Source organism: Miniopterus natalensis, chromosome 4 (assembly GCF_054644295.1).
Source record: "Miniopterus natalensis isolate mMinNat1 chromosome 4, mMinNat1.hap1, whole genome shotgun sequence".
Taxonomy (NCBI): domain Eukaryota; kingdom Metazoa; phylum Chordata; class Mammalia; order Chiroptera; family Miniopteridae; genus Miniopterus; species Miniopterus natalensis.
In genome coordinates, this window is record NC_142084.1 from 8931591 (window position 1) to 8949172 (window position 17582).

Sequence of the window (17582 nt, forward strand, 5' to 3'; positions counted from 1 at the left end):
GAAGTGGGCAGAACTGATACAAGCTGGGTGAAAAGCAATGAGAGTATATGGAACCCCTAGGGTTGTCTGGGGACTCAGTTTGAAAACCACTGGTTCAATAGCAGGAAAAATCCATGTGCTCCTTAATTCTCTCTTTTTTTTCTTTTTAAAATGCTCCTTTCATTCCCTCTGAGTTCTACCAGTGACTCAGCTCTAATGGTCTTAATTTTGCATCTAATACTATCTAATAAACTTTTCAGAGCCAGGTCTTTAAAAAGTACAGTAGAACAATCACATACTTGTAATTTTTAAAAATAAATTTTATTGAGGTATAATTTCCATGCAATAAAAACTCATCTATCTTAAGTGTTCGATTGGATACATTTTATTTATTTATTTTAAGATGCAAAGTTTTCTTTAATTTCGGAGGGGGGGCAGGAAGGGACACCACACTTCTACCCAATTAAGAGAAACATTTTTATCAGTACAGAGGTTTTTTGTGTGTGTTTTTTTAACACCTATCATGCCATGAATTCCTGGGGAATGGGTTCCAGCAGCTCAGGCTCCTTTCCATGGGTCCTCACAAAGTGTGCTTCTCTGGGTGGAGCAGGCTGACGCTTCAGTTGAACCCAGGTCCCTTTCTCTTTGGCTTTTTTCTTTTTCTAATTATTTTCCTTCCCACGTTTCAGGAAGCTGTCTCGGCTCTTAGGGCGCTTAAAATGCTCCATACGCACATTAATTCTCTTGGCAAGAATCTTGCCCTTAACTTGTTTGCTCACAACAGTGCCCACCGCGCTGGGGGACACTGTAGACTCCTCCAGGTTTGCCATGGGGACATTTCTGGGGCATCGCTTTTTTGAACAGTGCCCATTCCCTTGGTGTCTACAGCATCACCTTTCTTGTGGATGCGCATGCATGTGGCCAAAGGAACAACTCCACGTTTTCTAAAATGTCCAGAGAACATATAGCGGGTGACGCTCCTCTTTCCCTTTGTGTTGGTCATTTTGGCGAATTACTGGCAGATGGCGGTTCTGGCGAAAGGAAGAGTCGATTGGCTACATTTTAACAAATGTACATACCTGCATGCTGCATGAATATTTTGTTTTTCCCAAGTGTTCTTTTTTTAATGAGTAATTTACACAGTGAGTCCTATGAGGTTTGACAAATGTGATTGTATAATCATCACCACCAAATAATCATTTAAATTACAATGGGGGGGAGTGATTTCCCAAAGATCTGAAGGAAACTTGTGTCCTCAAGCCACAGAAAGAGGATTTTTCTGCCCCATACAACTGGTTTTCCTGTGTGTTGAAGACCTTGAGAACAGCCTCTCTGTGTTAATACACATCTCCTCTTGAACAAAGGGGCCTGTATCCCTTGGAAGACTTAGAAACTGTTGCCACCTTCTGTGAACCTGACCTCAGGAGGCAATCTGCACTTCTGATTGGTTGTCTTGCTAGATGATTTGTTGCCCTGGTGACACATCGTGATGACAAGTCATTCTGCCACATCAGAAAAGAATCATTGACACTTGCTTCCGGCCTCTCTCTGATGAATGACTGAAAAGAAAAGGAAAAGCTCTGAACCACTGCCGGATTTCTTTAACAAAGGGCTGGAGAGCTTCGCCTCGTTTACCTAAGCGCCGTGCGGTGGGGCTGTGGATCTGTCCTGCCGAATCGACTGGCAAGCGGCTCTGGCAGGGCCCACTGAGGCCAGGCTGTGCTTGGGGCAGGGAGGGGTGGGAGGCTTGAGGGTGGGTGGTGAAAATCATGGCAATTTCTAGTGTTAACTACGGGAGATTTTTCTTTGCCGAGACCCACTCCTGCCTCTCAGGGTTCCCCGGAGCTTCCCTCCTCATAGGATATGATCAATCAGTCTTTCACTTCCAGGCTCTCCAGTAAGTTCTGAGATGATGATATCTAGTATTTGTTGACTGCTTATTCCTGTTTTGAGGAATTTACTCATAGCACCTTATTTAATCACCACCACAGCACCCAGTCAGGTAGATAGGATTGTTATCTCCGCTTCACAAAAGGGGATGCTGAGGCCCAGAGAGGTTAAGGGACTTGCCCAGGGTCACACAGCCAGTTGGTGGAGGAGCTGGTTTTGAACTTGGCCAGTCTGGTCCCTGCACATTTCAGCCCCAAGAAATGGGGGGCTCTCCCTGGATATCCACGGCTGCTGTCCCAGCTTTTCCTTTTAAAAAGTAAGACAAAGAAAAGAAAAAAAATAATCTTTTGAGAATATTCTTACAGCTTTTTCTTTTCAAGAAATGACAGAAAAAAAATGCACCCGTTGTTGTTTTTTTGATTTATTTATTTATTTTTTTAGAGAGAGAGGGGAAGGGAGAGAGAGAAACACTGATATGTTGTTCCACTTATTGATGAATTCACTCATTGATTGTTGTATGTATGTGCAGTGACCGGAGATCGAACCCGCAACCTTGGTTTATCAGGCTGACACTCTTAACTAACTGAGCTACCCAGCAAAGGCTTAAAAGGAATTCAGAGAATTTAGAAGTTTATAAAAGTTCCCCCCAATTCCTACTTCCTAATCAACAAATGAAAGGGGGGGTGGTTTAATGAACTAACTTGCACCCTTTCCCCCAATTGAGGAACTGTGAGCAGAGGATGGTGGGGGTGGGAAAGGATGGGGGAGCACGGGACCACGGCTTCCTGGAATAAAACTGAGCCTCACCCCCAACCCCTCAGCCTCCACCGAGAGCCTCAGCGCTCCCATCTCGCCACCTCCCCAAAGTCTCCCAGCAGCCACGTGCAGCTTCGTGGCGGGGAAAACTGATGCTGCAGGTGCATCACTCTCCAAGGGGAGATTTCAGATCTAGATGTGTGCAGGGTCAAAGTCTTTACTCGTAACAAGGCATTTTCCCTCCCATACCATGGGGTGGGGGTGGGGTGCATGCAGCAGGGGTGGGGACACATGGAGGGCAAAGTAAGGGGGCCAAGAACAGTTTCGTGGAACCCCATCGACCAGCCCAATTCTTGGGGTCCTGCGCACCCAGGATGAGCTGTCAGTCCAGCCCCTGCCCAGGACACCAAAGCAGCAAAGGAAGGCACTCAGCGAGGTTCAGGGCTGCAGCCCCCTCCTGGGATGGCATCCCAGCGCAGCCTCTTACTGGCTGTGTGGCCTTGCACACCTGGGCCTCAGTTTCTCCATGTGTAAAGTGGGAGAGTTATTAGTGACTACCTCGCAAGGTGAGGATTGAGTACTTTTCCCCCCAGCTTTTAAAAAAAATTTATTTCTCAATTGACATTCAATTTTATTTTGTATTATAGTTTCAGGTATATAGCATATTGGTTAGACAATCATATACTTTACAAAGTGTTGCTCTGATAAGTCTAGTACCTGGCACCATCCCTATGATGCTGGAGGGGAGAGTCCCTAGTGAGGACTCGAGCCCTGAGCCAGGAGGGTTCTTGGCATCGCACAAACAGACCACAAAATGTACCTTGTATGGGCAAATGTTTGTGGTGTGGCAAGCAATTGATAGTCATCTTATCTCATGACTGATTAATCAGTTTCATAATCTGGTGGCACATGGCAGGCTCTGAGTCTGACATGGCTTCACTTTGGTCTATTTGTTTCGTTCCCATGCCTCTTCCTGTTGGGAGCCGGTGACGTGTCTGGACATGGTCCACGCCACCTGAGGGCCTGGAGTCAGGGACCCGACCCTCCCCACAATGACCCTCGATATTGAGAGCCCGCTACGTGTCTGGGCATGGTCCACGCAGCCTGAGGCTCTGGAGCCAAGGACTCAACCCTCCCCAAAAGTTCCCATTAGAAGCCGAGATACAGATAGTTCCCAAGGTCTGAGCTCATGCAGGAGGCAGGTGTTTACTCTGACAAAGCATTCATGCGGCCTTGAAGGAACTACTCTGTATCTCCCCCACCTCATTATTAATTGTTTGTTACTCACTAGATAATAAAGGCGTTGAAGCCATTTGCTGCTGCACCTCGTTGGAGGGCAGCCCTCCTGATCCCATAACTTTGTCTCTTTAATTCCCACCCCTCGAACTCAGGTTTGTTCGTCTTTCAGGCTGGTTCCTGACATCCTCCCTACGTTACACAGTCATTACAATATAATTGACCATATTCCCTGTGCTGTACTTCATATCCCTGTGACGGTTTTGTTACTCCCAATCTGTTCTGCTTAATCTCTTCCCCCTTTTCACCCAGCCCCCCAACCCCCTTCCGGTCTGGCAACCATCAGTCCGTTCTCTGTATCTATCAGTCTCTTTCTGTGAAATCATATGGTATTTATCTTTCTCTGACTGAATTATTTCACACAGCATAATACCCTCTAGATCCACCCATGGTGTCACAAATGGTAAGATTTCATTCATTTTCATGGTCAATGTCCCAGCTTTGTCGAGATAGAATTGACATATAACATTGTGTAAGTTTAAGGTGTACAGTGTGTTGCTGTGATACACATCCTTGTGAAAGGATTACCACATAAGGTTAGTTAACACCTTCAGCACCTCATATAATTACCAGTTAGTTCCTTTTTGTAATGAGAACATTTAAGTTCTGCTCTCCCAGCAACTTTCAAGTATACAATACAGTGTTGTTAACTCTAATCACCCACCATGCTGCACATTAGGTCCCCAGGACTTACTCATCTCATAACTGGAAATTTGTACGCCTTGACAATGTCTCCCCATTTCTCCCCAGCCCCTGGTAACCACCAATCTGCTCTGTTTCTATGAGTTCAGTTTTTTCAGATTCCACATATAAATATTAAAAAAGAAAACAAACTCATAGAAACAGAGAACAGATTGGTGGTTGCCCGGGGCTGAGTGGTGCGGGAATGAGTGAAGGGGGTCAAACGGTACAAACTTGCAGTTATAAAATGAATAATTTCTGGGGATCTAACGTACAGCATGGTGACTGCAGTTAACAATGACGTATTGTGTGTTTAAAAGTTGGTAAGAGTAGATTTTAAAAGTTCTCACCACGCATAAAAAAATGTAACTATGTGAGGGGATGGATGTGCTAACTAGCCTTATTGTGGTGATACTTTTGCAATATGTACATGTATCAAATCTCCACGCTGCACACCTTAAACTGAAACGATGTTACATGTCAACTGTATCTCAATAAAGTTGGAGGGGAAAATAGATTCCACATATAAGTGAGGTCACACAGGATTTGTCTTTCTCTGTCTTATTTCCTTAGCACTTTATGTGAATCTGTTTAGACTATACAGATGGAGCATGGCACCTAGTAAATGCTTCATAAATGTTGCCTTTTTTCATCATTGTTTTTCCAAAATTTCCCCAGCCACCAACAGGAATTGAGACTCTTAGTGGTCTCAAAAGGGAACTGTGGTCACTCCAGCCAGGACTTTCCCTTCCTGTTCTGTACCCCCAATGCTCCAGCCTCCAGGCACCCCATCTCTGGCCCCACTGGGGTGGAACCTTCCCACTACCAGGGCACTTTCCTCACCCCAGACACCTTTTCACAATGTCCTTGGCAGTAGCTGTTGGTTAACTTGTGTTTTAAGCAACTTTACAAGACCAAAAAACAGGAAGTTTGCCCTGCTTCCTGGATGTCTGGGTGCCCCTGGCACACTGGCTTCCCCTCTGTTCACTTGTCTCACTTCCAAGAGCTTTCCTCGGCTCATTAAGTCACAGTCACTTGCTTTCCCTGCCCCGAGGCCACAAAGCCCCTTACCCTGCAGACTTCCAGCAGGTCTTTTTCGGCTCCTTTCCCCCCAGGTCTCTCCCAGGTTTCCACATCCCACCACCTGGCCCATCTGGCAGCTCCCTCGGGCCCAGGACCCTCACATTTTGGAGCAGTTCAAGATCACAGCCCTTTCCCTCCTGTTACTTGGTTAAGATGTTATTCTAGAAGAAGCCCCTGCGTAGATAGCACAGGCAGGCACTCCCGCCCTGGAACGCGTTCCCGACCTCAAGAGCACGGTGCTCACTCCATCCCAGAAGCCCTTCAGGCCGCCCAAAGCACGGACACTAGCCTGAGTAGACCTTGCTTCTCACTGCGGGCCTCCTCAGCACACTGGGAACCACTGCCCAGCCCAGGGCTGCCCCCATTTGAGTGTTAAATAATCATAACATTATTATGTCAAGAATATATTATTATAATCTATATTATTATATTATTATTATAGGCTTATACCGTGACCACTGGAGACCCTGAGGTCTGTCCCCACCCCAGGCCTCCCTGATGAGCTCATGTGTCCAGTTGCCTCCTGGGGATCTCGAATAGTAAGAAAACGTATCAGGTTTTACTTTCCGTACAAACCCACTAGTTGCTGAGGTGCAGTTCCTTCGAGAAGGACTTCAGTTAACTCCGGCAGAAGGAACGCAAGTTTGGAAATCATTGAGAAATAATGGGTCCAGGCGGCCAGAATCGATGGCTGCTAACATCTTTATGTGGAGAGTTGGTGGGGACTAAAGGACACCCCTTCATCGGTTGGGGTGGGGGAAATTCTAAGGAACAAGCTATAGGAGGAGGTCACAAGGAAGCAACCAGTCAAATCCAGAATGGGGACCATTCCCCAGGATGGGAAGAGAGCCCCAAAGAAAACATGCCCCTGAGGAAGTACAACAGAGGCCTCTTGAAGGTGGTGACATTGGAACTAAGATGGGAAGGAGGGAGGGATGCGAAAATTTGGAGGAAGAGCCTTGCAGGCAAGAACAACAGGTGCCAAGGCCCTGTGGCAGGACCAGCCAGTGTTGCTGGAGCGGCTGTGGTGGCCTGGTTTGAGTGGGGAATGGAGTTGGGGAGGGAACTTAACAGGATGCAGAGAGCGGTTGGATTTTATTCTCATGGGAGGGTTTGAAGACTCTGGGTCATGCCTGTGGAGGGCTTGGCGTGACACTGGGATGCTGTCAGAGCCTGATACCACTGGCTGCTGTGCCCCATAAGGGCCCATGAATATTTGTATAATCAAAATATCCTTAGGTTGGAGACGGAACATCATCTGTGTATAAATACAGCGCAAAGGTCTAGGCCGCATATGCAACAGGGTTTTGTTGCGGCTCAACTACTGAGTAAGCCCTGACCTTGCCCGACGTTTCTGTTCGGAGTTTCCCGAGCTCCCGTCACGGACGCGAAAGGGCAAAGAAACCGGAACGTTGAGCCACAGCGCCCCCTGGCGTTCGCGGCGCTTCCTACACGAGCGGCCCCTTCCCACGGAGGCGAGTTTAAACGTGGGACGTTCGAGCCGCCCCTCCCGCGGCCCCCGGCCCCCGGCCCCCGGCCCCCGGCCCCCGCCCCAATCCCTCTGCCTCCCGCCAGTTAAATCGCCTCCTTGCTGAAGCCTCGCGGGAAGCCGTGCGTCAGGGACAGCCGTCTAAGGCATTTGTACCCCCGCTCCCCCCCCCCCCCCCACTACGCGACAGCTGTGTATTCCCATCTTTCTGCTCCGGTCGGAGTCTCAGGTACACCCTAGAATTGTTGAATCAGACTTTTGTGCTTCTCCAAGCCCCCACCTACGAACTGTGTGCGCGATTCTTCTAGAATTCCCTGAATTCTCAAAATAATTGGCTTAAAGTCAGGCCCGAGTCCCCAGCGAGTGGGAAGGGATGGTCCCGGCGCCCCGCCCCAGCCCACGCCCTCCTGCCCCTTGGACGGGCCACATTCCCAGGGGTGACCGCACGGAGTTCAGCGGCGCTCCGCGGGGGTGGGGGTGGGGGTGGGGGTGGGGGTGCGGGTAGGGTGAGCTCGGCGTCCGCGTCCCCATGCCCAGCTTGCCGCCCACCCACTCAGGGTGCCCGCCCGCCCCCGGCGCCGGGATTCTCGCCACCCTGCCAGCCCTGGGCGGCTCTCGGGTCTCGTGGTCTCTTCAAACCTGCCCCCTGGCTCCATTCCACTCTCCTCCCGCCCCTGACTCTTCGTTCTCAGCTCACGTTTCGCCTCCTGGAAGCAGCCTCCCCTGCCCGCCCCAGGCTGCGTTGGCTGGGGCGTCCTCTGGCCGCTGCTCCGCTGCCTGCCTGGCCGTGCCTTCGTACTCCAGGGACAAGTGTCTTCATCTGTCTTATTAGCGCTACTGGACTCACATCTCATTTTAGCTGAGTGTTCTGGGCTGAACTGTGTCCCCCTAACAGTCATTACACTGAAGCCCTAACCTTCAGTACCTCAGAATGTGGCTGTATTTAAAGAAAGGGCCTTTAAAGAGACAAGTTAAAATGAGGTCATGAGGATGGGCCCTAATCCCACAAGGCTGGTGTCCTTTTAAGAGGTTAGGACACAGACGTGTGCAGAAGGGAGGCCACGTGAGGACACGGAGAAGACAGCTCTCTATGCCCCCAGGCGAGAGGCCTCAGGAAAAGCCAACCCTGCCAGCACCTTCATCTTGTACTGCCAGCCTCCAGAACCAGGAGAAAATAAACTTCTGTTGTTTAAGGAATGTGGTACTTTGTTATGGCAGCCCCAGAAAACGAATATATCTAGTAAAGGCTCTGGTAAGTCCTGAAGTTAGAAGCCCCCGGGGAACACCCTGGGGGTAAGGAGGAAGATGAGCGGGGAGAGCTCCAACTTGCTGGGGTGGGAATCAGGCATGATTTGCTGTGTGCTGGTTCTCGCACAAATGCAGTCTGATCCCCGGAGCTAGAGAAGACCCCCCATGGGGCTGCAGCCCTGTCAGGGCAGCTCCTAGGGGCTTGGGAGGGTGCATACAGGGCCATTCTGTTTGGCAACAATACTACTAACAATCTCATTGGAGCAGTCAAGGTAACTCTAGTGACAATGGGGGAACAGCAACCATCACCCATCAGCTTTCTGACACCATGACTTATTTCCTCCGCAAAGCATTTTTTTGCCCCATTTGTTTGAAGGGGAACCCAGCAAGTTGGCCAACACCTAACAATTAGTCAGACTTGGAGATAACATTCAAACAAGAGCCCAAGTTCATAATCTCCACTTGGGTTTCAGATGTCCTCCACAGGACAACAGGGTGTGATTGGGCTGGAGGCACAGGCCAGGGGATGAGACCCATGGGAGGCTGGCCCACTATAGCTCCCTGGGAAAAAAGCAAGGTAGATGCTGGCCCCAGACATAGGAATATAGTTTATTCTTCTGAAAAGGGAGGGGTACAGGTCAGGGTGGAGGTGGGAGGGTCAAGGCAAGGAAATGTCCTCTAACTTCTGGTCCAGCGTCTTGAGGTCATCCAGGAAGCGGGTTGGAGTGAGGATGTGTGAGGAGCCTGGGCAGGAGGGTAGGGTTGGGAAGGTGGGGTCCATGCCCAAGTCCCTGACACCCCCAGCCAGGGTCCTTGGGAGATCAGGCCTTGACTCTGAGCATTCCTTTTAAACACAGGGGTCCAGGCCCTAAGTGACTCCTTTCCTTTGGAACCCAAGTTCCAGTCCCAGTGAAACCCAAGTGTCCAGTCACCTCCCCTCATCTAGGGCTCTCAGATGTCAGCCCTGCAGAAGCCCCAGGCTTTGAGAACGCAGGACTCCAGCTGTCAGGCCACCTTTCTAAAGCGCCTGGGAGTCCAGCGCCAGCCCAAGGGACCCAGGCATGGGGGAGTCCAGATCCTGGTCCCACCCCAGCCCAAAGACCCCCGTCCTGGCTCCTCACCAATTAGCACCTCCCACTTGCCATCGGTGGCCCTGGTCACTTCATAGGCAGCCCTCATCTCCGACATGGCCACGCCGCCCACAATGTAGATGATAAGCCGGGGCCCTGCCCGTGCCTCCACACCAGCCTTGTTCTTATGCCAGTGGCCGAAGCGGGCACTGTGTGGGTGGAAGGGGGGGAAGTGGGCAGAGGTCAGTCTGGACAAGAGACCCCCCCACACCCCTCAAGTAACACCGGCATGGACACCAGTAGGGGGCATCCCCAGGGCCTTCACCTGACTGCAGCCTGGGAGCTTGGCATGGGGGTGGGGTCCGACACAAAGGGCCAGAGCTTACGGTCCAGCCGGTCTTCCACTGCGTCCTGGGGGCCAGAGAGCGAGGCTTAGGAGAGGAGCTTCAGGCAATGGGGCCCGGGCTCTGGATTCCCCTCATTGGGTATTTCAGGAGCCAAGATCCTGGCAGACAGGAGCCCTCTTCATCCCCTCGGGGACCTAGGGGTCTGGACCCTCAGTCCCTTGGGGACCCAGGAGTATAGACTCCCAGTCCCCTGTGACCCAGAAGTCCAGCCCCCCAGCCCCTCAGAGACCCAGGAACCCAGGCATCCACAGTTCTCAGAGGAGCCAGTGATTGGGCCCCCAAGCAGGTGGAAGTGCCAGGACTCCACAGGGACATCAGGCAAGAAGCCAGGAAGCGGGCCCCTGACCTAGTCTTTTTTGGTTTTGCCACTTTTAGTGACTAGGATGGGCAGGGGCCAGTGGGAGAAGGCAAAGGGGGGAAGAAGGGGTTTTCCCAGAAACGGGAAGAAACTAGGGTGATGGAGGGGATCAGAGAAGGGGAACAGTAGGTGGAGAGAAACTGAGACATCCTGCAAGGGGCCCCTCTGCTGCCCCAATTCCTTGGATAGGTTTGGGGTGCCCCCTGGCACAGCAGACTAGATGCTGGGGATGCCTTCAATAAGGGATTTCCCATTAAGCCCCAAGGCTTAGCCCCATGAGCATGGAGGGGACTGAGCTGATGCCTGGATCAGGGCAGGACCTGGGGGGGGGGCAGGAGAGGCCCAGCCCCTACCCTCCCAGTGCCCATCTCCACCCATGGTACCTCCATCACGTCCTTGATGACTGGGGTCCAGCGGGACAGCTGATAGGTGGGCTCCAAACGCTCCCTCCGCTCCAGCCGGCTGGAGGTCCCAGGGCCCTGGGCAGAATGTGGCGGGCAGGTGGGGTAATGGAGGAGGAAGGTCATAGATGGGGCTAGGGCTCCTACTGCTTGGGGGGGTTGCAGAAAAAGATGCAGAGAACAGAAAACTAGAGAGAGAGATTGAGAGAGAAAGAGAGGAAGAAATACAGAGACAGTGAGATAAAGATTGAGCAAAGAGGAGAAGGAAGACAAAGAAAGAAGTGGGGACAGAGACGGGAGGACAGAGGAACTGGAACGGAGAGGTGGGAGGTGGCAATGGGACCAGGAAAGAGACGGGGAAATATGAGAGAGGCGCCACCCAGGGGTGTGTAGGATGTGAGGGCGAGAGAGACAGGAGAGGCTACGCAAATCCCAACAGAGGAAGTTGCTGTGTGTGCTGGGCGCACAGGAGTCCTCTGAGATGTCCAGGAGCCCAGGGCCAACCGTGTGTTCTCACCCCCGTGCTAGCAATGTGCCATCCACCCCTGGGAACTCAGACCACAGATGCCATGCTGCACCACCACCAGGACTTGGGCTCTGACCACACCTCACCCCCCTGGTAAAGCGTGGCCCAGAGTTGGGGACAGCCCTGGTGCTCCCTGGTCGCCAGACCAATCACTACACAGTATTCTGTCCCCCCCAAAACCACACCATACCCCGTGGACCCCAGCCCTCCACGACCCAGGGCCCAAGCTCTGCCTCAATGCCTTCTCCACAGGCTCTGTCCCCCACCCCCCAAGCCTACATTTGCCTTCCACCCAGACTCTGCACCCAGCATACCCCGGGGTTGGTGACAGTGGCCCCCAACTGCTCCAGGTTCCGGATGAGGCTGCTGTGGGCCTGTACATTGGCATGCTGGATCAGCTTGGCCAGGTTCTCCTCACTTACACCTGGTGGAGGGGGATGGGCAGGCTTACACGGGTGGGATTCTCATGCGGGTGGGCTCCGGGAGGGCAGGGGGACAGAAAGTGGCCATGTGACTTCCTGGGTTAGGGGTGGTGTGAGGAGGTCCCAGGACCTGCAGTGGGGAGGTTCTCAGGACCGAGGAACCCACCAGGGCTGGTGCAAGTGGGAATCCGGATGTTAGAATTCTGGGTGGGGATGGAGTCTAGACAGGGCAGGCTGGGGGTCCCCTGGAATTAGTTGAGAAGCCAAGTTTGGAGGAGTCAGATTTTGGTAGTTTTCCATGTTAATGAAGCTCTCATATCAATGAAGGGTTCCCAGGTCAATGGAGGGGGGGTATCCCAGGATCCAAAGGGGTATCTGTGAGGTTTGTTGTGCCTGGTCAGTGGGGACATCTCAAGGACAGGGAACTGTGGTGTGGGGTTGAGAGAGTCTCAGGACCACTGGAGACCCTGATGAACCACGGTGTCCCAAGACCCCAGTGCCCCCACCCACCATTCCGCAGGAGAATGTAGAGCAACAAGACCCGGATCTTGTCGTAGGCGGGCACTGCTGCGTCCAGCAGCACTGGCACGATCAGCTTCATGGCGTCCTTTATCTTCTCACCTTCTGGGTCGGAGCCCATGGCCAAGTCCTGTGGGGATTGGAGGTCAGCTGTCCTGTCAGCCACCTGGGGTGGGGCATGGCAGGAACATCCCCAGGGTCATTGGTTAAGACCTTTGGGGGCTGCTTCAACCTAGTACCTGGTCTCTACCCGTCTGCCAACAAGCCCCTCCCTTCACATGGGCCACACCCTGTCCTGCCAGCCCCTCAGCTGCCCCCACCTGCTCCACACTGCACAGCTTCTCCACGGTACCCTTGAAGCGCTTCATGCAGTCGTCAGCTAAGTGCAGGTGCGTAGAGTACTGCGGGGTAGGGAGGGGGAATCAGGGGTAACAGACTGAGTCAAGAGACAGGGTGGCAGGTGTGGTGGGGGAGCAGGTACTGGCCTGTGTTCACCTTGTTCAGCTCCTTCTGGTATTGTGGCATCTTTTTCAGGATGTGGGACAGGTCTTTGATGTTGGCCTATGGACAGGGTGGGGGTGAGGTCCCCAGTCCAGGCTTGGGATCCAGACTGAGGTCCCACCCCCGCTCCATGGGAAGGGGGCTTTCCTCCCAAGCTGCCCATCCTGATGCAGGCCAGCCTGTACCTTGTCGGTGGTGAGTCTCTTGCTCTCGCAGAATGTCTTCAGAAGCTCTGTGACCTTCCTGGCCGTGAAGGTGGGCAGAGGTAAGGTTGGGGGCTGGTGCCAAGAATGTAGTTTGAGGGCAGTGTGGGGGTCGAATGGCTGGGAGGAGCCCGGCAGCCAGGGGACGCATGTCCCTGCACTATGCCATGTGCAAGCCCACACTGGGGACACACTGGAGAGTTGGCTGAGGGATGTGGCTTGTAGAAGGGCGTGCTCAGCTAAGGTGGAAGGTCCAGTACTAGGCCCACAATGGAGAGGGGTGGTGACGCTGGTAGTAGGGATACAGGTGGGGACAGTGGTGCAGAATGGCCCCCCCGCTGCCCCCCACGAGCACGCACTTGGACACATCCGCAATGTGCATGTGCCGCAGCTCCACCCATAGGTCATCGTCCTCATCGAGCAGCACAGCCTTCTCACAGGCCTCGCTCAGCCCTGTGGTCTCATACCTGCAGGAGGGGCGAAACAGGAAGGTCAGGGCCAATAGCTGAGGACAAGGGACCCAGGCACCCAGGCACCCAGGGACCCAGGGACCCAGGGACTCAGGTCGGTTGTGATGGGAGAAGGGGTTTTCAGGGAAAAGGGGAAGATTTTCCTACCTGTACGTGTCCTGTTCAATGTCCAGCAGGTCATAGGCCATGGCCTGGAATGTGAGCTCATGCAACAGCGGGGACACGGGGTCGGCCGCCCGGTCCATGATCAGTAGTTGTGAGCGGGTTTTCTCAGGGCCCTAGGGGTGGGCAGGCAGGAGGACATTAACCCTGACCATGGCTGGGGCCCTGCCCCACCACGCAGCATACCCCCTTACCTCGCCCAGACTGGGAGTGTCTGCCTTGAAGGCATTCAGCTTGGCCAGGACTGCATGGGCCAGCTGGGCCGTGTCCTCTGGTCCCCTGGGGGTGGGACAGGCAGACATGGCACCACAGGGAGTAGGGTTGGGGAGGACCAAGCACAGACTAGGGGTCAAGGATGGGGTTAGGGATAGGAGTCAGGGGGCAGGGTGAGGGTTGGGGCTGGTATCACAAAAGGGGTGAAAGGTGGATGCAGAATGGGGTCAAGGTCAGGGGGCAGCATCAGGCTGGGGTTCCCACTTGTGGTAGCGGATGGCTGGGTACTCCTGCAGTGTGGCGCAAAGTGTGGCGATCTGCTGGGCCAGCGCCTCAAGCTGCCGTGCCCGCTCACCTGCCCGGAAGGGGCAGTAGAGGTTGTAGGTGCTGTGGGGGGCATCCAGGGAGAACACCTGCAAGGACACAAGTGCCAGTGTCTCCACTGTAGGTATGCACCTGCCCAGCACCAGCCACCAGCACCTACCACTCCCTGGGGCCTCCCTGGAGCCCACTTTGCCATTCAGGAGGCAAGCTGGGGCACCCCCAACCCATGCCTAGAGGAGGAGGTGGAGAAAATACCCGTCTCGCCCCCTTGAGCAGGACAACTCAGAGGCTGCTCTATGCTGCCCCTTGCAGTTGCTCAGTGGCACGCAGCTCCAGGTGCCTACAGTGGTAAGAGTTCATTCATTCCATGCTGGCTCCTTTCCTTTCTGACTCACTGTCCCCTTTACTTGTCTCAAAGCGTTTCTGGGGGAACCTGGGTTGTTTGGTCACCGACCCCCCACAACCTGCCCAGGACTAGGCTGGACTGTACCTGGGCCTCGTAGGGGAGGAAGGCAAGGTGGATCTCTTTCAGCGTCTTCACTACCTTTGCCAGACGGGAGCGGCCCAGCTCACTGAACAGAGGCTCAGGGCAGGCTGGGGTGGGCAAGAGGGGGCATTAGACCAGAGCTGCCCACACCTCCAGCCTCAACCCCTACTCCTCCACGTTCCTCAGGTTATCCATACTCACTGTCTGTGAAGAAGATGTGTGCTGCTTTGTAGGTGAAGGTCGGGGTCCCCCGGAAGTCTGCGATCAGGGCCTGTACCGACTAGGGAATGCAGATCAATCTCCAGGCCTGGCCCTGCACTCCCTGACCCATCTGTCCTCTGCCCCAGCCCCTCAGCCACTGCCTGTGCTCCCATACACATGCAGACATGCAGAGGCATGCACCCATGTACACACACACATTTGTTCACATAGGCACCTTCTCCGTGGGGCTCAACAAATAAATGGCCTCCAGGCTGGGGATGGGTTCTCGCCTCTTGTTGATGTCCTCAACAACTAATAGGAACAGAGAAAGGGACACATGAAGGTCACTTTGGGACTGGGGCACATGGCAAGTGTTAGACATTGGCAGTGTTCTGCACATTCAGGGTCACACAGTCACACCCCAAGGGGCTATGCATCCTGGCACCCTACACTGAGTTTTCCCTGAGGGTTCTACACAGGTCCACACACAGGGGTTGCACAGCTGGGGAGACTGCTCCTCAGGAACCACAGCCTTAAGTCCTGTGTGGGGCTCTGCCCATCATGGGCTCCCACACTCAGGTCCCATGTGCAGAGCATGGGGTGGGGGTGTCCACTCACTGGTGATGCCCTCAGCCAGGATGTCTGACATCTTGCAGCAGGATGACAAAATGCGCATGCTTGGGTGGTCCATGATAAGCACCTGTCCAGACAGATGGATGATGGACAGACAAGTGGGCAAGAGAGGCTGAAGCTGCCCCAGAGGTGGGCTGGGGTGGTGAGCAGGACTGTTGGCTTCAAGCGCTGGCTGGACAGGACCCAGGACCCTACCTCCACCCCATCACAGACCCACCCAGACTCCTCAGGGAATTTGGGGGAGTCTCACATTCAGGGCCCCTCACATGGGCTTGGAAAACGCATTCTGCCTCGCCCCTACCTTCCATTCGCCGTCCTTTTTGACGCTCCGAATGACTCCACTCAAAATTTCTGTAGGGGAAGGTGGGCTTAGGATCCTGGGTCCTCTGTCTGCTCCCCCACCCATACCCCTAAACCTTCTGGATCCCAGGCTGGACTTCCATCTTAATTCTTGTTTACTCCTTTCCCCCATTCTGTGGCGTAGCTCCTGGTGTCAGTCCCAACTTGTAAACAGGGAAACAGGTTCAAAGAGGGCAAGTGATTAGACTAAGCACCCTCAGTGCCTAAGTGGCCCAGAGCCTGGTATGTAAGTAGCCCTGGATAAATATACTTTAGATGAATAACTGGAAAGTCAGGGCTCGCATACAGATCTTCCTGCCTCCAGAGCTGGACTGGGCCTTACTGTGGGCTACCTCCAGTTCTCCTGGTGTGGAGGTTTTGACCAGAGCTGCCACTCCACCACCATCAGTTTCCACTAGATTAGAATGCAGGGCCCCTGGTTCCCCGCTTTGAAATGCGCCTGGCTGTGGTCATTCCGTCACCCAACCTCCAGCCTCAGTTTCCTCATCTGTAACACGGAAATCAGTGGCTTTCCAGTCTCCCTTTAACCACCACGTAGGAGGCTCCTTTTCGGCTGGGGTGCCGGGGCTTTGAGCCACCCCCCGCCCTGCAGCGGAGCGGGGGGAGGGCAGGGCGGCCCCGCCCGTCGCGGCACCGCTGTTATCTGGCCGGCCGGGCGGAAGGAGCGGCTGAGGCCGGAACTACCCGAGGGTCAGGAGGGGGCGCGCCTCCCCCCTCCCCCAAGACGCCGGCCGCACAGCCGGGACGCCCGAGTCCTCACCTAGCACCGGGCTCAGCGAGGGCATCCCCACCCCGGACCTCGACAGGGGCCTGGACACACCCCCTGAGCTCTCGCACGGTCTCGGGCCGCTGACCAGAGCACCCAGCCGGGCCCAGTCCGCGGCACTGGACCCCAAGAATCCAGCCCCAGGACTTTGCCCGGCTCAGAGACCCAGGAGTCTGCACGTCCAGCTGTGCCCGACGCCACCCCTCGGGTCCCCGGAGTCCAGTCTTACAATTCGGTTGGGCTCCGGCGCGGGAGAGCCAGGCTGTCCAGCTGGAGCCCGGTTCCCGCCCGCCCCCTCGAGGATCAGGTGCTCGACGCCCAGCCCGGCCTCCAGCTCCCCGCCGCCGGGGTCCCGGAGTCCCGGCGCCCCTGGCCCCCGCCCCCCAAGGCGACACTCACTTTCCCCCACCACCGCCTTCAGCCCCGAGGGCGCCATCTTCCCCAAGGGGCGCCGCCGCCGCTTCCGGGTCTACCTAAGGTGGGGGCGTGGCCTCGCGCGTCACCCACGTGGGCCCCGCCCCGCCGGCCTGGCCCCGCCCCGCCCCGCCCCGCCCCGGGCTCCTGGAAAGGCAGGTAGGCTCCCCGCCGGTGGACAGGTGGCTGTGCCCCAAGTCCCCGGAGGGGCCCACCCCCGCCACACGCTCACAGACGTCGGCTCTCTCCCTTCCTCTCTCTAAAATCAATAAAAACACATCCTCAGGTGAGGATTAAAAAAAAAAAAAGTCTGCCCCAGGAGGAATGCTCCTTACAGCCTGGTGCTCACTGGTGGCACACACACCCTCACAGGCGACAATCACATTCGTAGGCTGATACACGCGTGGGTTGAATGGCACGCTCAACCGCTGACACACACACACACACCTCAGTTCAGGCTCCACTCGAAATTTCAGGGCCTGCCCCTGCTGTGTAAAAGGCTGACACGCTGTCCCAGACAGAGCACAGTCCAGCAGCACTCATCCGAATGAGGTCTCGGGCTTACAGTGTGATGCACGTGTGCTAAGGCAGAGTCCCGAACTGGTTCCTCCATTTAGTGTTTATTAAGAGTTGACCAGGTACCAGGTCCTTTGCCATTTACATGAGACAGGCATGGGACAGACAACAGAAGGTCTGCCACAGGGGACTTACAGTTGAGGTCGG

At 54.5% G+C, this 17582-nt stretch overlaps 1 protein-coding gene and 1 pseudogene across 1 annotated transcript; both read right to left on the reverse strand.

Moving 5' to 3' along the window:
• Positions 1 to 500: 500 nt before the first annotated feature.
• Positions 501 to 982, reverse strand: LOC148093178 (large ribosomal subunit protein eL21 pseudogene; annotated as a pseudogene).
• A 7819-nt stretch (positions 983 to 8801) lies between these two features.
• On the reverse strand, positions 8802 to 16111 carry STXBP2 (syntaxin binding protein 2). Its single transcript, XM_016217428.2, has 18 exons — positions 15621 to 16111; positions 15305 to 15386; positions 14922 to 14998; positions 14687 to 14765; positions 14489 to 14592; positions 13939 to 14087; positions 13656 to 13740; positions 13447 to 13577; positions 13189 to 13296; positions 12812 to 12869; positions 12621 to 12686; positions 12446 to 12526; positions 12117 to 12255; positions 11499 to 11608; positions 10641 to 10736; positions 9818 to 9903; positions 9544 to 9701; positions 8802 to 9166 (listed from the first exon to the last, which is right to left on the reverse strand). Exons 1-18 carry the CDS (start codon positions 15789 to 15791, stop codon positions 9081 to 9083), a joined length of 1866 nt encoding a protein of 621 aa, XP_016072914.1. The 5' UTR covers positions 15792 to 16111; the 3' UTR covers positions 8802 to 9080.
• Between the last annotated feature and the right edge of the window lie 1471 nt (positions 16112 to 17582).

What these genes read in the sequence shown, in the direction of transcription:
- STXBP2 (XM_016217428.2), bottom strand. Translation starts at nt 15,791, where the DNA reads ATGGGGGAAAGGAGTAAACAAGAATTAAGATGGAAGTCCAGCCTGGGA. An exon ending in ACACTCCCAGTCTGGGCGAG is followed by an intron (nt 13,578 to 13,655) that starts GTAAGGGGGTAT and finishes GCCCACCCCTAG; the next exon opens with GGCCCTGAGAAAACCCGCTC. An exon ending in TCATCAAGGACGTGATGGAG is followed by an intron (nt 9,904 to 10,640) that starts GTACCATGGGTG and finishes TCTGGCCCCCAG; the next exon opens with GACGCAGTGGAAGACCGGCT.